This window comes from Macaca mulatta, chromosome 11 (genome assembly GCF_049350105.2).
Source record: "Macaca mulatta isolate MMU2019108-1 chromosome 11, T2T-MMU8v2.0, whole genome shotgun sequence".
Taxonomy (NCBI): Eukaryota; Metazoa; Chordata; class Mammalia; order Primates; family Cercopithecidae; genus Macaca; species Macaca mulatta.
In genome coordinates, this window is record NC_133416.1 from 107,551,905 (window position 1) to 107,577,333 (window position 25,429).

General features: G+C 39.3%; 1 protein-coding gene across 2 annotated transcripts; it reads left to right on the top strand.

The window, feature by feature from the left end:
* The first annotated feature begins 900 nt into the window (after positions 1-900).
* On the top strand, positions 901-24,891 carry ACTR6 (actin related protein 6). Of its 2 annotated transcripts, none has more exons than XM_015152557.3 (11): positions 901-1,003; positions 4,882-4,999; positions 5,622-5,690; positions 7,614-7,737; positions 10,027-10,162; positions 10,249-10,305; positions 12,198-12,296; positions 12,392-12,470; positions 18,547-18,718; positions 20,143-20,281; positions 24,242-24,891. In XM_015152557.3, exons 1-11 carry the CDS (start codon positions 936-938, stop codon positions 24,369-24,371), a joined length of 1,191 nt encoding a protein of 396 aa, XP_015008043.2. In that variant the 5' UTR covers positions 901-935; the 3' UTR covers positions 24,372-24,891. The 2 variants fall into 2 exon arrangements, with proteins under 2 accessions (XP_015008043.2, XP_077810916.1); XM_077954790.1 differs by having other exon boundaries at positions 20,203-20,281.
* Positions 24,892-25,429: the final 538 nt, after the last annotated feature.

Below are 25,429 nucleotides of genomic sequence, written 5' to 3' on the forward strand. Positions count from 1 at the left end.
GCCCCTCCAAGCCCGCTGGCAGTTGTCCTCGCCCGCTGGCCGTTGCCCCCGCCCGCTGGCCGTTGCCCCCGCGGCGCCCCGGAGGCCAGGTCCTGCCTCCCGCACCTGCCAAGTCCCCGCACTGCAGGAGTCTCGCTCTGTCGCCCAGGCTGGAATGTAGTGGAGCCATCTCGGCTCACTGCAACCTCCGCCTCCCGGGTTCAAGCAATTCTCCTGCCTCAGCCTCCCGAGTACTTGGATTACAGGCACCTGCCACCTCTCCCGGCTACTTTTTGTATTTTTAATAGAGACGGGGTTTCGCCGTGTTGGTCAGGCTGGTCTCGAGCTCCTGACCTCAAGTGATCTGCTTGCCTCGGTCTCCTAAAGTGCTGGGATTACAGGCGTGAGCCACCGCGTCCGGTCCAAAAGCCATTTTTGGATGAGAAAGACTCAGCTGCGTCCTGAAGAGCAAGTGGAATGGGGAAGAGGACGGTATGAATGTGAGTCCAAGAGCAAGGCAGTCGATAGACCTTCTTACTGCGTATGGTTTTGCACTTTTTTCTTCAAAGAATGTCACCGTCTGAAGAATGCTATCGGAAGACACACACATATACACACACAAGCACACACACACAGCACGCAGCCGGTTCTCTACAGGATTAGAAAAAAGTTGCGCAAATCAATCTGCGCAGTTAAAAACAAATACGAAATGAGCGAGAAAGCACTTAGCAGTCAAATCTCGCCACCACATAAACAGGTTAAGTTTGGAAGCACAGCGGACACTCCCTAACAGTTTGTGGGGCTTAGCATCTCCGACTTCCGGCGTTCACCGTTGCTAGGGTGACCAGAGGCGCGTCCTAATGCTCCGCCCAACAAACCATAGAGTACCGGAAAAGGCTCGAGCAGAGGGGTCGGAAAGGGAAAACAACGGCGGCTGCGGTGTGGTTGGTGGTGAAATGACGACCTTGGTGCTGGATAACGGAGCTTACAACGCCAAAATCGGTTACAGCCATGAAAATGTGTCGTAAGTGCTTTCTTTCTCCGAGGGACAAGATATATATGCCTAGTGGTTTCATGTGCTACGTTTCATCTCCGGACATCAATGAACTGCAGACGCCCCCGCGCGGCCCTGACTTAGCCAGAGGGATTCCCTGGTTGGAGCTGGGTGGGTGGTTGTGATGCTTTGAATTGAAATTGATTTTGGTTTTAGTTTTGGGCTGCGAGGCCCCGGAAGTGGGATGTCTGTTTTATTTCTTAAGAGGAAATAGCCAAGGAAAATAGACTTTTAGAGATGCATTCCTAACAGAAGGGTCCGTAAAATTCATCAGCCTTTGGAAACTGGGCAGCGTGTTTGGGTGTATGTGGATTTTCCTGGGTACAAGATTATAGGTTTCATTAGATTCTCAAAGGGTTCTATGACCCCCTAAAAGTCTAAAAATCACGGTTTTAGGATCTAGAGGCTTTGAAGACTGGCCTACTGGCCGACCTAGTTGGTAAGGTCAGTTAAACAGAAGTACTATTAATACAATGGCATTCATAACATGTATAGTCATAAAATATATGTTTGAATAAATAAGTAAACTTAAAGTCACGCCTTCCCTTTATCAAATTAACAGAGCATTAAAAAAAATTCTTATCTTCCTTCCTCCTTTCCTTCTTTTTCATTTATTTTGAAAAAGAGGGAAATCAAACTGAGTAGGAATGTAAATTGTTACAGCCGTTCTGGAAAACGTTTTGGCAATGTGTATCGTTATCATTGTCGCAGAGGCTGGAGTGCAGTGGTGCGATCTCAGCTCACTGCAGCCTGAATTCAAGTGATCTTCCCGCCTCAGCCTCCGGAGTAGCTGGGATTATAGGCGTGCGCCACCACGCCCGGCAAATTTTTTGTATTTTTAGTAGAGACGGGGTTTCACGGTGTTGGCCAGGCTGGTGTTCAGTCCCTGGCCTCAAGCAATCTACCTGCGTTGGCCTCCCAAAGTGCTGATATTACGGGTGTGAGCCACCACACCTAGCTGACACAGCAATTCTTTTTTTTTTTTTTTTTTTTATTTTGGAGAGGGAGTCTCGCTCTGTCGTCCAGGCTGGAGTGCAGTGGCACCATCTCGGCTTGCTGCAACATCTGCCTCCCGGGTTCAAGCCATTCTCATGCCTCAGCCTCCCAAGTAGCTGGGACTACAGGCGCGCGCCACCGTGCCCAGCTAAGTTTTGTATTTTTAGTAGAGATGGGGGTTTCACCATATTGACCAGGCTGGTCTGAATTCCTGACCTCGTGATCTGCCTGTGTCGGCCTCCTAAAGTGCTGGGATTACAGGCGTGAGCCACCACGCCTGGCCACGACACAGTAATTCTATTATTACTTAGAGAATTAATTAGAAGTGCTTTGTATTATTCATAGACATCGTATACAGGCAGCCAAAAAATGGGAAGCAAGCTAAATAATCAGGAATAGCATATTGGCTAAATACATCAAAATACAACCATGAGATTGTTAACAAATTCAGCTTCTTAAAATTATGTCTTCAAAGAATATTTAAACATGTAGAGAAAATGTTGACAGTATTATAAGTGAAATAAGCAGGTATAAAACATTTTTTACAGTATTATCCCAGTGTCGTGTTGTATGTGTATAATTGATAATGGCTCTAGTTTGGCTTCCAAACCAGATTGTAAGCTCATGGCAAACAGCAAGAGGCCGAGGGGGGTGGATCACGAGGTCAGGAGATGGAGACCATCCTGGCTAACACGATGAAACCCTGTCTCTACTAAAAATACAAAAATTAGCCAGGTGTGGTGGCGGGCGCCTGTAGTCCCAGCTACTTGGGAGGCCGAGGCAGGAGAATGGCCTGAGCCCAGAAGGCGGAGCTTGTAGTGAGCTGAGATTGGGCCACTGCACTCCAGCCTGGGGCGACAGAGAGAGACTACGTCTCAAAAAAAAAAAAAAAAAAAAACGTAGTTGCTATTTCTGTACCCCGTAGCAGCAGCAGTCTCCAATCTTTTTTGCACCAGGGACTGGTTTCATGGAAGACAATTTTAACATGTGGTTGGGTGTATGGGTTTGGGTGACGGTTTTGAAATGAAACTGTTCTCAGGTATTAGATTCCCACAAAGAAAAGTGTGCAAACTAGATCCCTTGCATGCACAGTTCAAAATAGGGTTCGTCCTCCTGTAAGAATCTAACGCTATGGATGATCTGACAGGAGATGCAATTTAGATGTTAATGCTCATGGCCCCACCCGCTTTCCCCACCCTGGTGCTCACCTCTTGCTATGAAGGCTTGATTCCCAACAGACCACAGACAGGTAACGGACCACAAGCCCTGCAGCTGGGGACCCCTGCCCTATAGCATCTTGCTGATTGAAGGTCTTTGGCTTCATGGAAACTTAATTTTTTCTTTTTCTTTTTTTTTTTTTTTTTTTTCTTTTGAAACAGTCTTGCTCTGTTGCCCAGGCTGGAGTGCAGTGGCGTGATCTCTGCTCACTGCAATCTCCGCCTCCTGGGTTCAAGCAGTTCTCCTGCCTCAGCCTCCCCAGTAACTGGGATTACAGGCACGCACCACTATGCCCAGCTAATTTTTGTATTTTTTAGTAGAGATGGGGTTTCACCATGTTGGCCAGGCTGGTCTTGAACTCCTGATCTCATGATCTGCCCGCCTCAGCCTTCCAAAGTGCTGGGATCACATTCGTGAGCCACCGTGCCCAGCTAGAACCTTAATTTTTATGGCCATAATTTTTAACTTGTGAATCTCTTTCTTTTTTTTTTTTTTTTTTTTGGAGACAGAGTCTCACTCAGTTGCCCAGGCTGGAGTACAGTGGTGTGATCTTGGCTCACTGCAAGCTCTGCCTCCTGGGTTCACGCCATTCTCCTACCTCGGCCTTCCGAGTAGCTGGGATTACAGGCATGAGCCACCACGCCTGGCCTAACTTGTGAATCTTTAATCCAAACAGTATTAAGACTTTCTGTGTTAAAGCCAGAAAGACTAAGACCTTTACCAAAATACTGGCTCTCATCTCTGCAGTGGCAGAAGCAATACTGACCTGTAAGGGTTTTTTCTTGAGGATTATTAGAGAAAGGATCCGTATAGAACTTGTTACATACTGAACTTAAAAAAAAAATGGGGGAGGGGGGCATTTTAATGTTATTATTATTGTGAAATAGAGACAGGGCCTTGCTCTGTCCACCCAGGCTGGAATGCAGTAGTGGGATCACAGTTCATTTCAGCTGCAAACTCCTGCGTTCAAGCAGTCCTCCTGCCTTAGCTTTCCTCTAGAAGATAGGAATATAGATGCTCATCACTATGCCTGCCTGATTTGTATTTTTCTTTTTTATTTTATTTTATTATTATTTTTGAGACTGAGTCTTGCCCCATTGCCAAAGCTGGAGTGCAGGGGTGCAATCTCGGACCACTGCAACCTCCGCCTCCCAGGTTCAAGCGATTCTCATGCCTCAGCCTTCCTAGTGGCTGGTACTACAGGCATGTGCCACCATGCCTGGCTAATTTCTGTATTTTTTTTTTGTAGAGACGGGGTTTCACCCTCTTGGCCAGGCTGGTCCCGAACTCCTGACCTCAAGTGATCTGCCCACCTTTGCCTCCCAAAGTGCTGGGATTACAGACATGAGCCACCACGCCCGGCCTTATGTTTTATTTTTTGTAGAGATAGGTTCTGGCTGTGTTGTCTAGGCTGGTCTTAACTCCTGGTCTCAAGTGATCATCTTGCTCCCAAAGTGCTGGGATTATAGGCATGACCCCCCACTCCCAGCCTTTTGTATTAAGACAGAATGAGAAACACTGGATATACCAATCTTAGGATACACTAGTCTTTTGGCATCAAGAGTAGTGGTTAAGTAAAAATGTTTTTAGGAGCTAAATATTTAGGGGATAATTATTTGTTTCCTTGTTTCTAGGGTTATTCCTAATTGTCAGTTCCGGTCAAAAACAGCACGTCTTAAAACTTTTACTGCCAACCAGATAGATGAAATAAAAGACCCTTCTGGACTGTTTTACATCCTTCCTTTTCAAAAGGTAATCCAATTAATTATGTTTCATTTCTAGCATTGTAGACCTAAATTTAAAGATAATTTTAATTGTATGTAGAAGGCTGTGTGTAACTTAAATTTTAACTACAACCTAATTAAACCCAAGTTAAAATTTAATTGTTTGGGTAAAAATAAATGACCATGATTTAGTTACTTATTGTGAGTATTGATTTTTACTTAATTAACTCTTAAGTGGTATGCACACATTAATGTAAGAAAATAAGTATAGGGAGGCGACTGTATATATATATTGGTGTGTCTTTTGAACCTCTGACATTTTAGTTATTGCTTATTTGTGAGGTTTTTTTTTAACTTTTTAAAGGAGAAAAACATACTAACATAATTGGTTTGAAATTCATACAGCAGTATACCCATGTAGCAAACACCTGCACGTTCTGCACATGTATCCCAAAACTTAAAGTATAATAAAAAAAATTTTTTTTAATTAAAAAAAAGAAATTCAAACAGCATTACACTGGAAATGATAACCATAGATAGAAATCAGTGATTTAGAATCTGATTTTTAAATATTATTCAAATATTTATAATCTGATTTTAAAAATTATTCAAATAGTCTTGATACTTAAATTTATAAAAATATTTTTTAGGGCTACTTGGTGAATTGGGATGTTCAAAGACAAGTTTGGGATTACCTTTTTGGAAAAGAAATGTATCAGGTAACAAATTAGAGTATGTATTCAAATTCTATTTCCATGTTTAATTGTAATGAAAAATTATAACTTACATTTTAAGATTTATAAACTTATGAATATATTCTCAGTACATATTTAAGTCACTTTTAAAATAAATAATAAATGCAAGTGAATAAAATTTCCATGTTGAAGTAGAGGTTGAGTAAAGATAGTCTGTATGAAACTCCAAATTTTACTTCAGGTTTCTATTACTAGATCAATTCACTGTATCATCTTAATTTTCACAATAAGACGTCTTTGCTTACATATCTAAATACGTGAATATTATAGGAAGATTTTGTTGTTTTTAACGTCTGTAACGTGATTATAGGTATACAGAGAAAATGTTCAAGCTTTAATACTTCTGAAGAATGTGTGTGAGAGAATTACATAAACTTGAATATCTTAAGCTTTTTTTTTTTTATTTTTTTATTTCAAACATCCACAGGCCAAGCATGGTGGCTCACGCCTGTAATCCCAGTACTTCGGGAGGGTGAGGCGAGTGGATCACTTGAGGTTGGGAGTTTGAGACGAGCCTGGCCAACATGGTGAAATCCCGTCTCTACTAAAAATACAAAAATTAGCCAGGCATGGTGGCACACACCTGTAGTCCCAGCTACTCGGGAGGCTGAGGCAGGAGAATTGCTTGAACCCAGAAGGTGGAGGTTGCAGTGAGCTGAGATTGCGCTACTGCATTCCAGCCTGGGTGAGACTATGTCTCAATAAATAAATAAATACATAAATAAAACATCTGCAAGTATTTTTTTTAATATGATTTTCTTTTCTTTTTAATAGAGATGCCCAGGCTGATCTCAAACTCCTGGGCTTAACCAATCTGCCCAGGCGTGAACCACCGCACCCAGCCCAATTTTCTCTTGTTTTGTTTTTGTCTTGTCCTGTCCGGCCTTTTTTTTTTTTTTTTTTTTGAGGTAGAGTCTTGCTCTGTCACCCAGACTGGAGTGCAGTGGCACAATCTCGGCTCACTACAACCTCCGCCTCCTGGCTTCAAGTGATTCTCCTGCCTTGGCCACCTGAGTGGCTGGGACTACAGGCACGCACCGCCACACCCGGCTCTTTTTTTTTTTTTGTATTTTTAGTAGAGATGGGGTTTCACCATGTTGGCCAGACTGGTTTGGAACTCCTTACCTCAGGTGATCTGCCTGCCTCGGCCTCCCAAAGTGCTGGGATTATAAGCTGAGCCATCTTGCCTGACCTTGTTTTCGTTTTATTTAGAAACATAACAACAGCCCCAATATTTGTTATATCACTCATTAATGTTTCCATAATTGTCTTTAAACAATTTTATAGTAACATTTTATTTTCTTTCATTTTTTAGAGGCAGAGTCTTGCTCTGTTGCACAATCATGGCTCACTGCAGCCTCAATTTCCCAGGCTGAAGCAATTTTCCTACCTCATCCTTCTAAGTAGCCGGGTCTACAGGCATGCACTAATTTTTATTGCCTCGCTAATTTTTGTTTATTATTATTATTTTTTAGTAGAGATGGGGTCTTGCTATGTTGCCCAGGCTGGTCTCATAAATTCCTAGCCTCAAGCAATCCTCCCACATCAGCCTCCCAAAGTTCTGGGATTACAGGTATGAGCCACTATGCCAGGCTGGTAACATTTTATTAGTGCTACCTCCAAGAGAAGTAAAACTGCGTAATAGTTAAGTACATGGATTCTGTAAGTAGACTCCCTGGATTCAAATCTTACCTATGTCATTAAATAGCTCTATGAACCTTGGTCACTTATTTAACTTTTCTGTGCCTCAGTTTGCTCATCTATTAAATGAGGATAGTAATAAGACTTATCATGATTATTGTGAGGATTAAATAAATTTGTATATGTAAAACAAGTGTTAATTATCACTACAAATTATAAAACATTTTGGAATATTTTCTCCTATAGGTTGATTTTTTAGATACTAATATTATTATCACTGAACCGTACTTTAACTTCACTTCAATTCAAGAATCAATGAATGAAATTCTATTTGAAGAATACCAGTTCCAAGCAGTATTAAGAGTAAATGGTGAGTTCAAGTTTTCACTGGAATTGAGTTACATGACTATGGATATGAATAGGGTAATATTTATAAAGTCCCAAAATATTAAGTGGCATTCTTGGCTGGCGCAGTGGCTAACACCTGTAATCCCATCATTTGGGGAGGCTGAGGTGGGTAGATCACTTGAGTTTAGGAGTTTGAGATCAGCCTGGGCAACATGGTGAAACCCTGTCTCTACAAAAAAATAGAAAAGTTAGTTGGGCGTAGTGACACACACCTGTAGTCCCAGCTACTTAGGAAGCTGAGACAGGAGGATCATTTGAGCCCGGGAGGTTGAAGCCGCAGTGAGCTGTGATCGTGCCAGCCTGGGTGACAGAGTGAGATCCTGTCTCAAAAAAAAAGAAATTGAGTTATGTGAAATGTGAATATGGATATGAACCGAGTAAATAAACTCTTAAAGTTCCAGAATACTATGTGGCATTTTTTAGATTTGGACTTTTTTTTTTTTTTTTTGAGACCGGGTTTTGGTCTTGTTGCCCAGGCTGGTGTGCAATGGAGCGATCTCTGCTCACTGCACCCTCCGCCTCCTGGATTCAAGCAATTCTCCTGCCTCAGCCTCCCAAGTAGCTGGGATTACAGGCGTGCACCACCATGCCTGGCTAATTTTGTATTTTTAGTAGAGATGGAGTTTCACCATGTTGGTCAGGCTGGTCTTGAACTCCTGATCTCAAGTGATCCACCTGCCTTGCCCTCCCAAAGTGCTGGGATTACAGGCATGAGGCATTGCACCTGGCAAGTCTTGGAATTTTAAAACTAGACGAACCCTCAGAGATTATATAGTCAGACATCTCTCATTTTATCTTTTTACTAATATTTCTTTCTGAAGAAGTTATTAGCCACATATTTCTCATTTCTGAAAGATTCTGAGGTAGTTATCTTTTCTGTCATTTATGTGTTTGCAATTATTATTGTTTGTTTTTGTTAAGTCAGGGTCTGGCTCTGTTGCCCAGGCTAGAGTGTGTTGGCACGAACATGGCTCACTGCAGCCTCCACCTCCTGGGCTCAAGGTATCCTCCCGCCTTAGCTTCCCAAGTAGCTGGCACCACTGGTGTGTGCTGCCACATCTGGCTGATTTATTTATTTTTTGTAGAGACAGGTTCTCATTTTCTTGCCCAGGCTGGTCTTGAACTCCTGGGCTCAAGAGATCTTCCTGCCTCAGCCTCCCAGAGTGCTGGGATTATAGGCGTAAGCCATGGCTCCAGGCCCAATTCTTATTGTTTGAAATTATGTTAGTAGCTCAGGCTGCCAGTGTGAGGGAGAACAATCTGTAAATATCATCTAGAAGCAAGTTTATTACAGGCTTAGATTATGTGACATGGTTGGGTACAATGAAAGTATTTAAATATTTAATTTTCAGAATTTAAGTCCATATAAGCAGCAGTATGTGCAGTGGTTAAGGGCACAATCTCAACCAGGTGCAGTGGCTCATGCCTATAATCCCAGAACTTTGGGAGGCCAAGGTAGCAGGACCACTTTAGGCTAGGAGTTTGAAATCAGCCTGGTCAACATAATGAGACTCCATCTCTACAAAAGAAAAATTAAAAAATTAACCAGGCTTGGTGGTGCATGTGTATAGTCCCAGCTACTGGAGAGGCTGAGGCAAGAGGATCACTTGAGCCCAGGAGGTGGAGGTTGCATTGAACCATGATCGTTATCACTGGGAAGGTGCTACTGGCATCTCATGGGTAGAGGCCAAGATCCTACAACACACAGGAAAGCCCTATACAACAAGGAGTTATCCAACCCCCAATGTCAGTAGTTCTGAGGTTGAGAACCCTGCTGTACAGACACACAGCCTAGGTTTGAATCCTGGCTCTGGTACTTCCTAACTGTGTGACTTTGAGCACATTACTTAACTTCTCTGAGCTTCAGGTTCCTCATCTGTAAAATGGAATTGTTTTGAGTATTAACACACACACTCGTTATACAGATTTTAGAATAGAGTCTGGCATGTAATAAATGATCAGTAAAAATGAGCTGCTGTTGTAGTAATTATTTTAAACTATGGAGTGAATATTTACCTTTAAAAATGGATACCAGATTTTTATTATGTTTACCATGTAAGTGTGGTATTTTAAAGTATAAACACTATAAAGATCTTTTGACAGTTCTGAATAGTATTATAAATTAACATTTTTCTTGTAATTAAAGGGAACATTTCTGTCTTGCTGCTTGTCTTCGTTTTCTTCCTTTTTAATTGCTTTAAAGTAGTGTTATATTTTTGTTCACTTTTTTCTTTATCTTTTTTTTAAATAGCTGGGGCTCTCAGTGCACATAGGTATTTCCGAGATAATCCTTCCGAATTATGCTGTATCATTGTTGATAGCGGATATTCCTTTACACATATAGTTCCTTATTGTAGAAGTAAAAAGAAAAAAGAAGCAATTATTCGGTGAGTTGCATTTAATTTTCATGTTGTTTCTAAAGATTAAACAGAATGATATGTGCAATAATTAAATTTGAGTTCTCCTCTTTCAGGATAAATGTGGGAGGAAAACTCTTAACCAATCATCTAAAGGAGATCATATCTTACAGGTGATGCTTAGCTTTGATTCTTTGGGAGGATGGGGCTCTGGGGAGGAACTTCTTAAAGTAATTTAAGATTATTCTTAACTTTTAATGCCAGGCATGGTGACTCATGCCTGTAATCCCAGCACATTGGGAGGCCGAGGTGGGTGCATCACTTGAGGCCAGGGGTTCAAGACCAGCCTGGGCAACATGGCAAAACCCCACCTCTACTAAAAATACAAAAATTAGCCAGGTGTGGTGGTGCACACCTGTAATCCCAGCTACTTGGGAGGCTGGGGCATGAGAATCACTTGAACCAGGAGGTGGAGGTTGCAGTGAGCCAAAATCGCACCACTTCACTCCAGCCTGGGTGACAGAGTGAGACCCTCTCTCTCCAAAAAAAAAAGGAAAAAAAAATAGTAAATGTTGTACATTAACTTATGCTGCTATTTTTAATTTTATTGTGTTTAACACGTAAGTAGATTTCTTAAATCTCAATTTCTTGTTACATTAACTTTGGATGGTATCATACCATCAGTATCCCTTTGCTCCCCTAAGTGCCCTACTCCTTTATATTTGCTCCCCCACTGTGTCACTGACCCCTGGCAAGCACTGATTGGCTTTCCATCGCTATATGTTTATTATTTGAAGAATGTTAGTTGCTTTTTGTTTGTTTTCTTTTTATAATTTTATTATTACTATTATTGTTATTTGAGGCAAGTTCTCACAATGTTGCCCAGGCTGGTCTCAAACTCCTGGGCTCAGGAGATCTCCCATCTCAGCCTCCCTTAGTAGCTGGGATTACTGACCTGCACTTCGCACCCCTGAGCTTGGCAAGAATGTTACAGTCTCAGATAACTAGAAGGAGGATATTGAGTGTTACCAACACAAAAAAATGGATAAGTGTTTAAGATGATGGATATTCTAGTTATCCTGATCTGATGCACTGTGTGAGTTTCTTTTTTATTTTGAGACAGGGTCTTACTTTGTCACCCAGGCTGGAGTGCAGTGGTGTGTTCATGGTTCACTGCATCCTCAACTCCTAGGCTCAAGAAATTATCCTGCCTCAGCCTCCCAAGTAGCTGGGACCACAGGCATGTGCTACCACACCTGGCTAATTTTTGTAAACAGGTTCTCACTGTGTTGCCCAGGCTGGTCTGAAACTCGTGGGTTTAAGCTGTCCTCCTGCCTCAGCCTTCCAAAGTGCTGGGATTACAGGTGTAGCCACAGCTCCCAGCAAACCATCACTGTGTACCTGAGAAATATGTACAATTATTACATGTCAACTTAAAGTATACACATATATATTTTAAAGATACTGGTGGGAGAATGAATACTGGGATGGCCACACCCAGTCATGCCATACATTTTCCAATTTTTTCATTAAAAATAATTATGGCCAGGTACAGTGGCTCACATCTGTAGTCCCAGCACTTTGGGAGGTGGAAAAGTTTTTGTTTATTGTTAAACATCTTTATTTCTATAGTAAGCCAATGTTTAAGCTTCACCCTCAGTCAAATATTTATTATTAAACAGCTTGTATGTGCTTGGTACTGTGTGCTGACTCAACAATGCTTAATATAATCAGAAGAGAAAGTGCATGGAGTTAAGGCATTGTAGCCAGATTCTATTCAGAACGGTTTGTGGGGGGATGTTTGCTTTTTAGTTAGATAAACCCCGCTTAATATCTTTGTTTTCCATTTCCTTACCTATAAACTGACTAATATCTACCCTCAGAGGAATAGTATGGAAATTAATAGAAGTGACAGTATTCCATAAAGTTAAAATTATTTTACACATTCAAGAATTTCAAATTTCAAAAAATCAGTTGCCTGAAAATTTAATTCCAGAAAAAATGTCAGATAATTGTAAATTATATTTGTTTCTGTGTCAAATTTTACAACTTTTATTTCTGTTAGGCAGCTACATGTTATGGATGAAACACATGTGATTAATCAAGTGAAAGAAGATGTATGCTATGTGTCTCAGGATTTTTATAGAGACATGGATATTGCAAAGTATGTATAATGACAGTCTAAGAATTGGAAAGTAGATTGTTGGGGGATGTTACACATAATTAGGATATTTCATAAATCTCAATTTTGTTTTCCAGGTTGAAAGGAGAAGAAAATACAGTAATGATAGACTATGTCTTGCCTGACTTCAGTACAATTAAAAAGGGCTTTTGTAAGGTAATTTTTAAAAACCATCAATGGATGGTTGCTATGCATGTCTATAATCCCAACACTTGGGGAGGCCAAGATGGGAGTTAAGACACTGGCCTGGGCAACAAAGCAAGCCCCTGTCTCTTATTATAAAATTAAAAAAAAAAAAAAATCAGTGATATTTCAAGTGATCACCTCAGTTAGATTTGAAAAGAATTTCATTTAGGCCAGGCGCAATGGCTCACACATGTAATCCCAGCACTTTGCGAGGCTGAGTCAGGTGGATCACGAGGTCTGGAGTTCGAGACCAGCCTGGCCAACATAGTGAAACCCTGTCTCTACTAAAAATATTAAAAAAATTAGCTGGGTGTGGTGGCGGGTGCCTGTAGTTCCAGCTACTTGGGAGGCTGAGGCAGGAGAATCACTTGAACCCAGGAGGTGGAGGTTGCAGTGAGCTGAGATCACACCACTGCGCTCCAGCCTAGGTGACACAGCTAGACTCTGTCTCAAAAATAATAATAATAATATAATAATTTCACATCCAGCTGGGATTGGCAGGGCCTTAGAGAGTTGCTTTTCTTTTGTCTGTCTGTTTTTTGTTTTTTGTTTTGAGACAGCATCTCACTCTGTGACCCAGGCTAGAGTGCAATGGTGCGATCACAGCACTCACTATAACCTTGACCTCCCAGGCCCAAGTGATCCTCCTGTTTCAGCCTCCAGAGTTGCTGTGACTGCAGGCATGTGCCACCACGCCTGGCTCATATTTGTATTTTTTGTAGAGACGGGGTCCTACAGTGTTGCCTAGGCTGACCTCAAACTCCTGGACTCAAATGATCCTCCTGCCTTGGCTTCTAGGTGTTGGGATTACAGGCATGAGCCACAGCTCCTGGCCCTTAGAGAGTTGTTGATTACTACCTTCCTGCTGGCCATTTCACCAGGCGAAAGTGAAATTTGATTGATAAATTTCTTAGTAAATTTATTTAGAAAAAGAACTATCAGCCAAAAGATAGCACATAGGGCAAATCTGGAGATAAACAGTATCATTATGTATATTATGGCTAACCCATTTTTGTTTACTAGTTTAAATTGAGTTAGAAATTGGTTATTTTCCTATTGTGAAAATTATTGACATGGTTGACCCAGGGCCAAATTTTACTTCTGTTTGGTCTGGTATGATTAGATTAGAAAAGGGCAAAATCCAATGGAGTTTCAAAGTGTTGAGAAGCAGTTTATCATGGATGTCAAAATAATTTCTATTTATCTTTGATCAGCTCAGATAAAATGACTTCTGTGTTTAGGTAAATGTGAAGTTTGCATTTCTGGTTACCAACTTGATGAGGACTGTTGGGAAGTTAAAAATCTTTGGTTAGAAACATAAGCACATTTGTACAAGGAGACATTTATAATATTCATTGCAGTGTACTTTAAAATAGTGAAAAATTGAGTCCTGCCTAAATATCCACTAATGGAAGGAGAATAATTTTTGAATATGTTCATATAATAAAATAATAAGCAGTAGTGAAATCAAGTAGAGCCTATATAAACAGCATGAATAAATCTCAGAAATCTGATTTTCATAGGAAAGCACATTTAGAAAGCTATGTATACTTTTAGTCTATGCAGAATAATATATGTTCTCTTTTTTTGGTGAGAATAATAATATGTTATTAAGGTATACTTAAATATGAAGTAAAAGTATAAAACACTATGTGTGTGAACGATAAAACACCAAATTAGGGGAGTGTCAGCTTATCTGTAAAGTTACATTAAGCTGGTTGGTGAATACGTGGGTTTTATGTAGTTATTTATACTTAGTATGCCTGAAAACAAAAATGAATTTTGTTTGGCCAGATTATTGAGGTGAAATATGAATCAGAGTTCAGAGACCACTTGGGGCCCTATAAAAACTGAAGTCATCCTTTTATGTTCTTAGAAACAGATCCTTGTGACTGGTTGTGGTGGCACACACCTACCTATAATCCCAGCATTTTGGGAGGCTGAAGTGGGAGGATTGTTTGAGGCCAGGAGTTTGAGACCAGTCTCAGCAACAAAGTGAGACCTTGTCTCTACGGAAAAAATAAATTAATTAATTAAAATCAGCTGGGCATGGTGTCACACACCTGTAGTTCTAGCTACTCAGGAGGCCAAGGTAGGAGGATTGCTTGTGCCCATGAATTCGATTTTACAGTGAACTATGATCATTTCACTGTACTCCAGAACTGGGCAACAGAGCCAGACCCTGTCTCTTTAAAAACAGAAGAAACAAAAAACAAAGAATGAAACAGATCCTTTTGAAAGGACCTAGGCTGGCTTTCAGAAATGGGAATTAAGATACATGATGGGAAAAGGTTGCCTGGGCATGCATCAGGTGGAGAGAAACTGGAAGCCCAAGTCCTAGCTAGGATACGGAAGGTGTGATTTTTTTCTTCTTTACAAGACGAGGAAAACTGCCCCAAACATTTAAATACCAAACCTCTTTCTAACTAGGAATATTTGATCATCGTCATATTTTATAGCTCATACCTTGTGGAAAATTTATGGTACTCTGTAGGGTTAACAGGGGTAAAGTAATCCTGATTTCTACAGGGATGGATCTGAATAAAGTCTCAGTGACTTCTAGTCTTAAACCTGACTGGTCACTGGAATGTCTTGGGGCACTTCAAAACAAAACCTGTATCCATGTTCTCAGTTCCTCTTCCTAGAATTATTTACTTCATAAGTTTGAAAACTTAAAACCTCTTCCAGATGATTGGATAGTCAACTAGGAAATCTTTCTTTTTAGAACAACTCTCCTTCCCTGCAAATGACAACCTATTTGTTTATTGGACATTTTCTTCTAAACTCTGCCGGCTTCTTCCTTGCCAAATCATAAGCCGTGTTTTCTCAAGTGAGTACCTTATGCAATAAGCCAGTAGAGGTGTGGTTATTCTCCTAGTTGACCATTAGTTTCCTCATGTTTAGAAAAGGCAGAAGCCGTATAAGGTTTCTTATTGGCCTTTGACCTTGTGAACAGAATCTGGTTATAGACTGCACTTAATTGACTCAGGATACACTGTTGCTGATTCTCATATCTAATGTATATTTTAATATCAGATGAGTAGACACAGTCAGTTGGAACCGGGCTTTTGGCAGATGATACAGTGTTACAGCAAATGTTTATTATAGAAAGAATGGTTTAATCTTTGTCAATTTTGTTAAAATGTATACCTTATTCAGATTCTGTGTTAAATCATCTTAATTTTTTAAAGATTTAGAAACAGTTATATTTTACATATTGGGATTTTGTATATTGTTTTGATTTTAATACTTGATTAAAATAAACATTTGAGAGCCTTTATTCCTAGGATTTTGTTAACACTTGAACTTTGATAGTTTCAAGAATATTTTTAAGTAGTTGGGGGAAGTTACATACTTGATTTTCTAGCACTAACGGTAGTAACAATAGCAATAAAAATAGGCCTGTAATATCCTTACAGATAACAACCAATAGAAATTCCAGTTTTATTTCTTATCAGAAAGAGGAAGCCTGCTAATGTATAATGAATTTGACTGACCTAAATTGAGAAAATCGTCCTCAACGTTGATTAGCACTTTCTGCAGAGCCAGCATAACTTACACTGGTCATTTCTTTAATTGTACTGGAACTAACTTTATGAGGGCTGTGTAGTAACCATGACCACCTACATTGACACATGACCTAAAGTAGCAGCTCCCAGTGACACTTAAAAATTTCATTTGTCTATGTCTAAAATAAAAGTCTTTTTGTAATGATACTCTTTTGTAATTATACTGTAATAAAACAGAAACTACTTGTAGTACCAGATTACATTTTTTGTTTGTTTGTTTTGAGACGGGGTCTTGTTCTGTAGCCCAGGCTGGAGTGCAATCACGGCTCACTGCAGCTTTGGCCTCTCAGGCTCAAGTGATCCTCCCACCTTAGCCTCCCAAGTAGCTGGAACCACAGATGTTTGCCACCACGCCTAAGTTTTTAAAAAGTTACTTGTAGAGACGAGCTACCATGCTCATATGTGTTGCCCAGGCTAGCCTCAACTCCTGGGCTCAAGTGATCCTCCCACTTTGGCCTCCAAAGTGCTGGGATTATAGGTGTGAACCAGTGTGCCCAGCCTCCAGATTACATGTTAATGGTTAATGGCTTTAGTGCTAACATTTAACAAGGATATCTAGACTGGCTCTCTCCCCTAGTTAGTCATTTTATCCAGAATAAGTCCCATGATCCTCTTCTGTCAATCAGGTCTATGAACTAGATAACCTCTAATGTTTTATCAACTGAAATTCTCTAAGTCTGCAACTATCTCAGGTTATTTTGAATGTTGACAAAATGACTTATATCCCTTAAACTCAAGTCAGTGAATGGCTGGAATTTAATGAATGTGTAAATTCATAGAAAATATTTTCCATTCTGCTTGAGAAGGAAGAATACTTCTGTGAGGCATAATATTCTTCTCTTTGTTACATAGAACTGTATTTTGGGTTAAAAGTGATTTATAGTTTTCTAGGTTAAAAGTGATTTATAGTTTTCTGTTCTTCCTGGAGTATTTGTGAATATTATTATTATTTTTTTATTCTAGAATAATGTTTTGAGCATGGAATTCCCAAATGATCAAAATCTAAGCATTTATATCCAGGTTATGAGTGGTAGTTTCGTGGAAGGAACATTTTATATGTGCTTTGGGTTATGATATGAACGACCTTGAACAAGTAATATGCTCTTGCAGAGCCCAATTGCATCATTACTTTAAAAGGAAAATATGCCCGTGTTACAGGGTTATATGAGAGTTCAGTGGGATAATGTATGTAATATGTTTAATGAATGATATGCTGTTGTCTTGCATACTGTTATTCAAAAATTTATTGAGTACTGTGTGCCAGGTACTTTTTTACGCTAGTTCGTGGATATGTGATGGTGAACAATATAAGCTATGAAGGATAATACAGGGTGATAGAGAATAGTGAAGGATCTTTTTATTTGGGAAGCAGAAAAAAACCTCTCAGGAAGCTGAAATCTGAATAGAGAGTAGATGGCTGATCATATTAAGGAATCTATAATGTTATTTATATATGTTACTTTTTAATAAATTGCTAGTATTTTAATATATTTTAAGTATTTTTATACTTACATAAAGGACTGGGACCTATCCTTTCATGGGAGGACAACTGCATTAATAAGTCAAATGAAATGAGTGTCTTTACCTGAATCTAGGAAAGCTGATGGTTGTAAAATTGAGAGGGACCATTATTTTTAATGATTTAGAATATTGTGAGAGGAGATTATTTTTTCTAGCCCCCTCAGCACTACAGCTCACAGAATGGGTGGGGTAGCAGAAAATAAATAACAAGAAAATATGAGTCATGGTTGTTTAAAGTTGTTTGTTATACATAGGCCTTATAATTATAAGGTAATTTCAAGGATAAGGACCATGGACTTGCTTAAATCATTTGTAAACTAATTTAGAATAGAGATTGAATACATAGTAAAGAAATGTAGAGATGTAGGCTGTTTCCAGAAGGGAATGGGGAAATCCTAGTAGAATAGAGGCACATATCCAGTAAACACCTAAATTAGGGGAGTGAAAGCAGACAGTAGAAACACAAGACATAGTAAATTTTTTTTTATTTAGAGTGTGTTCTTTGTTCCCTAGGAACTAGAATCATTGTACCATTAGAGATAGATTATCAAGTTCTCTCTTGTCTGTTCTCTTTTTTTCCTTTGTATTTTATTTTATTTTATTTTTCTTAAGAGACAGGTGTCTTGCTGTGTTTCCCAGGCTGTCTTGAACTCCTGGGCTCAAGTGATCCACCCGCCTTGACCTCCTAAAGTGCTGGGATTACAGGCGTGAGCCAGGGCACCTGGCCCTCTTTGTATTTTAAAGTGTGTGGAATAAAGCTGCCAAATTATCTTTGAAGGAACAGCCATATTGGCGTCAGTAATTATTTAGTTGTGTTTTGTATGATTTTGGCAACAGTAAAGGCAGCCACATTTTTCTCAATTTTGAGAATCCTGAAACTTCCAAGAACATGGTTAATATATTAGTATTGCATATTATTAATGTAACTTAAACTTTTAATCTTCTTTTTCTTTAAGCCAAGGGAAGAGATGGTATTGAGTGGAAAATACAAATCTGGGGAACAAATTCTTCGTTTGGCCAATGAGAGATTTGCTGTTCCAGAAATACTCTTTAATCCTTCTGATATAGGCATTCAAGAAATGGGAATTCCAGAAGCTATTGTCTATTCAATTCAGAATCTACCTGAAGGTACATAAATAGAGTAAAATACTAAAGAATTATAATTGTTTAAAAACAATCATAAGCCCTATGAACGCTGTTTCTTCTAAATAATTTCAGGGAAATTGGTGAGTCTGTTTTATTTGCAGAGATTTCTAGATCTCATAATGCACTTAAATAATTCTTGATTCATCTTAAGTTTTTTTTTTTTTTTTATCTTTTCTTGTAATTATAAATTTGATAGAGGAGAAATCATTATGGTCCATTTAAACTTGAAGAAATGTATCTCTCCATGAGTATTAAATTGCCATATCCATTTTAGAAAATTTTTCATTTAACCCAGGTCTGTACAGAATAAAAATTTATAACTTAACAATTTAATGGTTTTCAGCTATTGGTGGACTGACTTATTCTTTCTGTTATATTTAGAGTAACATACAGGATTAATTTTAAAGGGATTGGAATATGGTGTTTCATAGTGATTTCTGGATTCTCCTGAAACATGCCTTAAGTAAATAATGTTCTAGAGTTTTAGGATACTTTAATATCTCCCTGGTTCACAAGAAGTAGGCATTGGAGAAAATCTAGCACAGGCCATGTACTTTCTTCTCATAAAATAATAATAATAATAATAATAATGCTATCTGTACATAATTATTTCACAGCTATTTTCATATTTCCCATTTTATATAAGGTTGCAGTCACGATGTGTACAACATTTTGTACTACACTGCTTTAATGTCATGGCAGAGTGAGACTCAAGGTCAATATAAGGAAACTCTGCCCTTGTTTTACTGAACAGAAACATTAGGTGGGACAGTCTGTACCTCTTAATTCCTGATGGATTTTCCAGTGGTGTTTTGAAGGCTTTTAATACTTAACATTTGCTATCATGTAACTTTAATGCGTGTTCATACTTAGATCCCCTCTTTAAACATAGATTATGAGTGTTTTTAACTATCAAAGGTAAGTATTGCACAGCATATATGTTTGCCTCAGTGAGATAATGTGGAGATTTGGGCTTGTAAGTTCAAATGTCATGAAAGACCTTTTCATCCTTATGATAGCTCACAGTCTCAGCCTACAGCAAGACCCCTCCCCCCCATTTTAGAGAATAATAATTATAATTATCAACTTTTTTTTTTTAACTACAGTGTCACTCATTTTTATATGGCTTACATGAGTGTACAGTAAGTAGCCATTAGTTTACCCCCCTCACCTTAGGTTTTTCTTTTAAAGATCTATGAGGTCATATTTCACTCTTTAATGTCTTTATTTGTATAAACTGTAACCTCATTACGAATCTTAGAATGGACTTGAAAATTTATTTGATTTCCCACCAGTAACTCTAATCCCTCATTGCTTCTTATCTGATCCCTCATCCACATCTTTCCAGAAAAGTAAACAGATTTTCTAATGCCTTTTTTCCTTTCCTTCTCTTTTTTCTTTTAAAGAAATGCAGCCACATTTTTTTAAGAACATTGTCTTGACAGGAGGAAATTCCCTTTTCCCAGGATTTAGGGATCGGGTTTACTCAGAAGTTCGATGTCTTACTCCAACAGATTATGATGTTTCTGTTGTGCTGCCTGAAAAGTAAGTGTTGTTTTATATAGAAATGAAACATGGAAGTCTGCCTATAGAAAAGGTGGTCTGTTGACTTGAGTTTAAAGCCTGGCTGTCCCACGGTGGCAGGTTTATTTCACCTGCTGAATAATTTCTCTTCTTTCAAAAATTGAAATGATAAATCTTACATTTCACTAAATTAAATGGAAGTATGTAAAGTGCCAACCATAATGTTTCGTACACAATGGGTGCTCAATTAAGTATATGGGGTGATTACTCCCATGTAGTAAATCAGCCTTGGTCCTAAAAGATTTTTATAGGCAAAGCAATCAGGCTATTATCTATATGGTTTATTTGAGATGTATTATTTCTTGACAGTTTCTGTCAGGAATAGAAATTGAATAATTGAACCATTGTGATAAGTTTTATCAATTCATAAATTATTTTAGAATTTTAAAAATTCTCCTTTAAATGATTTTTCTAATGAGGTTTTTAAAATTCAAAACTGTTTTATGTCTACCCTGTACCCTGTTATATGAGAAAAAGTGCATATCATCACTTCCACTTTAGTGGTTAAAATAAACTAAGGTAGGGCCAGGCGCAGTGGCTCTCGCCTGTAATCCCAGCACTTTGGGAGGCTGTGGCAGGCAGGTCACTTGAGCTCAGGAGTTTGAGAACAGCCTGGGCAACATGGTGAAGCCCCGTCTCTATAAAAAATTAGTCGGATGTGCTGGTGTGCACCTGTAGTCCAAGCTAGTCAGGAGGCTGAGGAAGGAGGATCATTTGAGCCCAGGAGGTGGAGGTTGGTGTGAGCTAAGATTGCACCACTGTATGCTAGCCTGGGTGACAGAGCGAGACTCTGTCTCAAAAACAAACTAACAACTCCCCTAGACCCGCTGCAAAAAAACAAAAAAAACAAAGGTAGAATTTTACAGCTCTAAGGGCTTATATATCATCCTATTCAATATTCGTATTTTGTAAATAAAGAAACAAGGGCTCATGAGTTGGCAAATGCCTTATAGTGAGTTAATAGCAATGATCAGATTAAAACCCAGTTTTCTTACCTTGAGTGAGGACTTCTTACCAAAATATATGTCTAAAAAACTCACCCCTAGTGTTAGTGGCAGAGTTGCAAACAAGACCCCACATACCTGACTCTTAATTCTCGAGTTTTGCTTTAAAGCTAAAGTAGAATTTTCCAAATCAATAGAAGTTCATAGAAGGCCCTCATTGGTATCCCTTTCTTTTATAGCTATGAGATAAATGAATAAACAATTTAAAAATATTGGAATGATTTTTCTCACCACTAATGTTCATATATTCTTTTTTTTTTTTTTTTTTTTTTTGAGACGGAGTCTCGCTCTGTCGCCCAGGCTGGAGTGCTGTGGCCGGATCTCAGCTCACTGCAAGCTCCGCCTCCCGGGTTCACGCCATTCTCCTGTCTCAGCCTCCTGAGTAGCTGGGACTACAGGCGCCCGCCACCTCACCCGGCTAGTTTTTTTGTATTTTTTAGTAGAGACGGGGTTTCACCGTGTTAGCCAGGATGGTCTCGATCTCCTGACCTCGTGATCCGCCCGTCTCGGCCTCCCAAAGTGCTGGGATTACAGGCTTGAGCCACCGCGCCCGGCCATGTTCATATATTCTTAAGAGTATAAAGCATATTGGCTTTTTATCTTGTATGCACAGGTTACAGGCCAAAGGATCCACAGAAATAAGTCTTATTATTTTATTAAATAAATTTTTATTGTGTATCCACTGCTTTTGTATAAATATATGTGTATACTTACATATAAATCCATTTTTATAAAAGCTTAATGCAAATATAATAAATACAATAAAGAAAACATTTATTGGCCAGGTTTGGTGGCTCACACCTGTAATTGTACCAGTTTGGGTGGCCAAGGTAGGGAGATCACTTGAGTCCAGGAGTTGGAGGTTACAGTGAGTTAGGATTGCATCAGTGCACTGCAGCCTGGGCAACAGTGTGTGACCATGTCTCTAAAAAAAACAAAAAGAAAAAAAAGAAGGAAAAAAGAAAGAAAAGAAAACCTTCTTTTTTTTTTTTTTCTGCAGAGACAGTCTCACTGTTTCACACAAGCTTGCCTCCAACTCCTGGGCTCAGTAATCTTCTGCCTAAGCCCAGCCAAGTTGGGTTTTGGGGTTTTTTTACTTTTTTTTTTATTTTTTGAGATGGAGTCTCACTCTGTTGCCCAGGCTGGAGTGCAGTGGTGCAATCTCGGCTCACCACAACCTCCGCTTCCCGGGTTCAAGTGATTCTTCTGCCTCAGCCTCCCGAATAGCTGGGACTACAGGTACACGCCATCATACTTGGCTAATTTTTGTACTTTTGGTAGAGATGGGGTTTCACTATGTTGGCCACGCTTGTCTCAAACTCCTGACCATGTGATCCGCCTGTCTTGGCCTCTCAAAGTGCTGGGATTACCGGTATGAGCTACTGCGCCTGGCTTTGGGGTTTCTTTTTCTTTTTTTTTTTTTTTGAGACAGAGTCTCACTCTGTCACCAGGCTGGAATGCAGTGGTGTGATCACGGCTCACTGCACCCTTGACCTCTGGACTCAGGTGATCCTCTCACCACAGCCTTCCATGTAGCTGGGACTGCATGCATGTGCCACCATGCCTGGCTAATTTTTAAAATTTTTGGTAGAGATGGGATCTCGCTGTGTTGCTCAGGCTGGTCTTGAACTCCTAGGCTCAAGCAGTCCTCCCACCTCAACCTACCAAAGTGCTGGGATTACAGGTGTGAGCCACCATAACCGACCTTTGTTTATTTAATAGAGACAAAGTCTCCCTCTGTTACTTGTGTGATCACAGCTCACTGCAACCTTGAACTCCTGGGTCCAAGCAGTCCTTCTGCCTCAGCCTCCTAAGTAGCTAGGACTACAGGTATATGCCACTACACTTGACTAGAAAACATTGATTTAACTTTTTTCTTTACCTTTTTCAGATTTGAAACTCTAAACTGGGGAAAAAGAAGAGTAGAAATAGAATTGAGTCATAACATAAAGTATAACCTTGGTTGTAGATAGCAAAACCAAACTAGATGTTTTACTTGCTCTAATTTTACCTATTGTCTGTGTCTTCCCACATAATTGTTTATCATACACTGTGTTTTCTGTTTCGTTTATTAGAGGCAACAAAGTGTAGCAGCAAAAGCACAGACTGTGAAAACAGTTCTCAGTTAAATCCTAGTTCCAGCCTAAATTCTAGTTCCAGACTTAACTTCTCTGAGCCTCATTTTTCAAATCTATAAAGGGGGCTCACGACTATAATCCCAGCACTTCGAGAGGCCGAGGTGTGTGGATCACCTGAGGTCAGGAGTTCGAGACCACCCTGGCCAACATGGCAAAACCCCACCTCTACTAAAAATACAAAAAAATTAGCCATGTGTGGTGGCATGTGCCTGTAGTCCCAGCTACTTGGGAGGCTAAAGCAGGAGAATTGCTTGAACCTAGGGGGTGGAGGTTGCAGTGAGCTGAGATTGCACCACTGCACTCCAACCTGGGCAGTGAGGTTGAGATGGAGTGAGGCTCCATCTCAAAAAGAAAGAAAGTAGCTATTTTATGGGTTGCTATGAGAATTACTGAGATGACATATCTTTGCCACATTCAGAATTTAGACTCAGTATGACAGTTTTTCTTTTTAGGCATCTTTTGATCTTTTGCTTATATTCTTGTTTTTTCCTTAGAATTAGAGGGTCCATAAATTCAGGACATAGGGAAAAAGGAACATTTACTATTTTGTAGCAGTGAACAAGGTTCCTTTCCTTTTTGGGTTGCTTTACTCATATGAAATGTATGCTTATTTCTGTACCTTAAATGATTTTCTGTTAGGTTGGGTAGAGCTTGCCACATTTTAATGGCAAAAAAAAAACCCACAAATTACTTTTGCACCAACCTAATAAGTAATTATGTTTCAGGCATTTCAGTTTTACTGTAAAATCATCTGGGTTCATTTATACCTTTATTTTCAGCCCTATTACTTATGCCTGGGAAGGTGGAAAATTGATATCAGAGAACGATGATTTTGAAGATATGGTGGTAACAAGAGAAGATTATGAAGAAAATGGACATAGTGTCTGTGAAGAGAAATTTGATATTTAAGCAACATTTTTGAATGAAAGTCTTGACTAGTTGTGACCGTAAGGTTTAAATTCAAAGTTCCTTTTAAAAGAGGTTAAGGAACTGTGTTACCTTTCATCCTAAGAAAAAGGCTTGAATTTATAAATACTTTGATTGATTGCTAATTTTCAAAGGCTTTTTATGTAGGTTATTATAGTAAACTGTAACTCAGTCCACATTTTCATTTAGGAGCTAGACTACCATAACAATGCTTATGCTGTTTCCAAGGGTAGGTTATTTTTCATTAAAAGAAGAAAGAATGAAGCATTTTAAGTTTAATTCTTCATAGGTGAAAACACAAATTTAACTGCTTCACTGGACAGTTTTCCTTAGAAGGTAGTTTTGTGTGACTGTGACTAAAGTATTTTATTTAAAAACTGTCATTCTTATTTATACATTCTAGAGTTGGAAAGACTGATCTTTATGTGTATAATGTTTATTTTGTACCTAGAGTACATTTAAAAGGGTGGAGACTAAGCTAATAAAGTTTTTTTGGTCACTACTGTGTTGGCAGAATATCTTATTTCACTCATAAAAGTACTATTTTTTTTAGGATGTATGAAAAGAGATTTGAAGTTAACTCAGGGTTGTGCAAGAACTTTTATTTATTTATTTATTTATTTATTTATTTATTTATTTATTTTGAGACAGAGCCTTGCTCTCTCACCCAGGCCGGAGTGCAGTGGCGTAATCTTGGCTCACTGCAACCTCCGCTTCCCAGGTTCAAGCGATTCTCCTACCTCAGCCTCCCGAGTAGCTGGGATTACAGGTGTGTGCCACCACCACCACACCTGGCTAATTTTTGTATTTTTAGTAGAGACAGGGTTTCGCCATGTTGGCCAGGCTGGTCTTGAACTCCTGAGCTCAAGTATCTGCCCGCCTCAGCCTCCTGAGATGATGGGGTTACAGGCGTGAGCCACTGCGCCTGGCCTGTTCAAGAACTCTTGATACAAATGTTAGCATTTTGTTTTTAAAACTCCTTTAAACCAAAACAATGATCCACAATAAACATTAAAGTGGTCAAGATTCCAGCTTTCCAA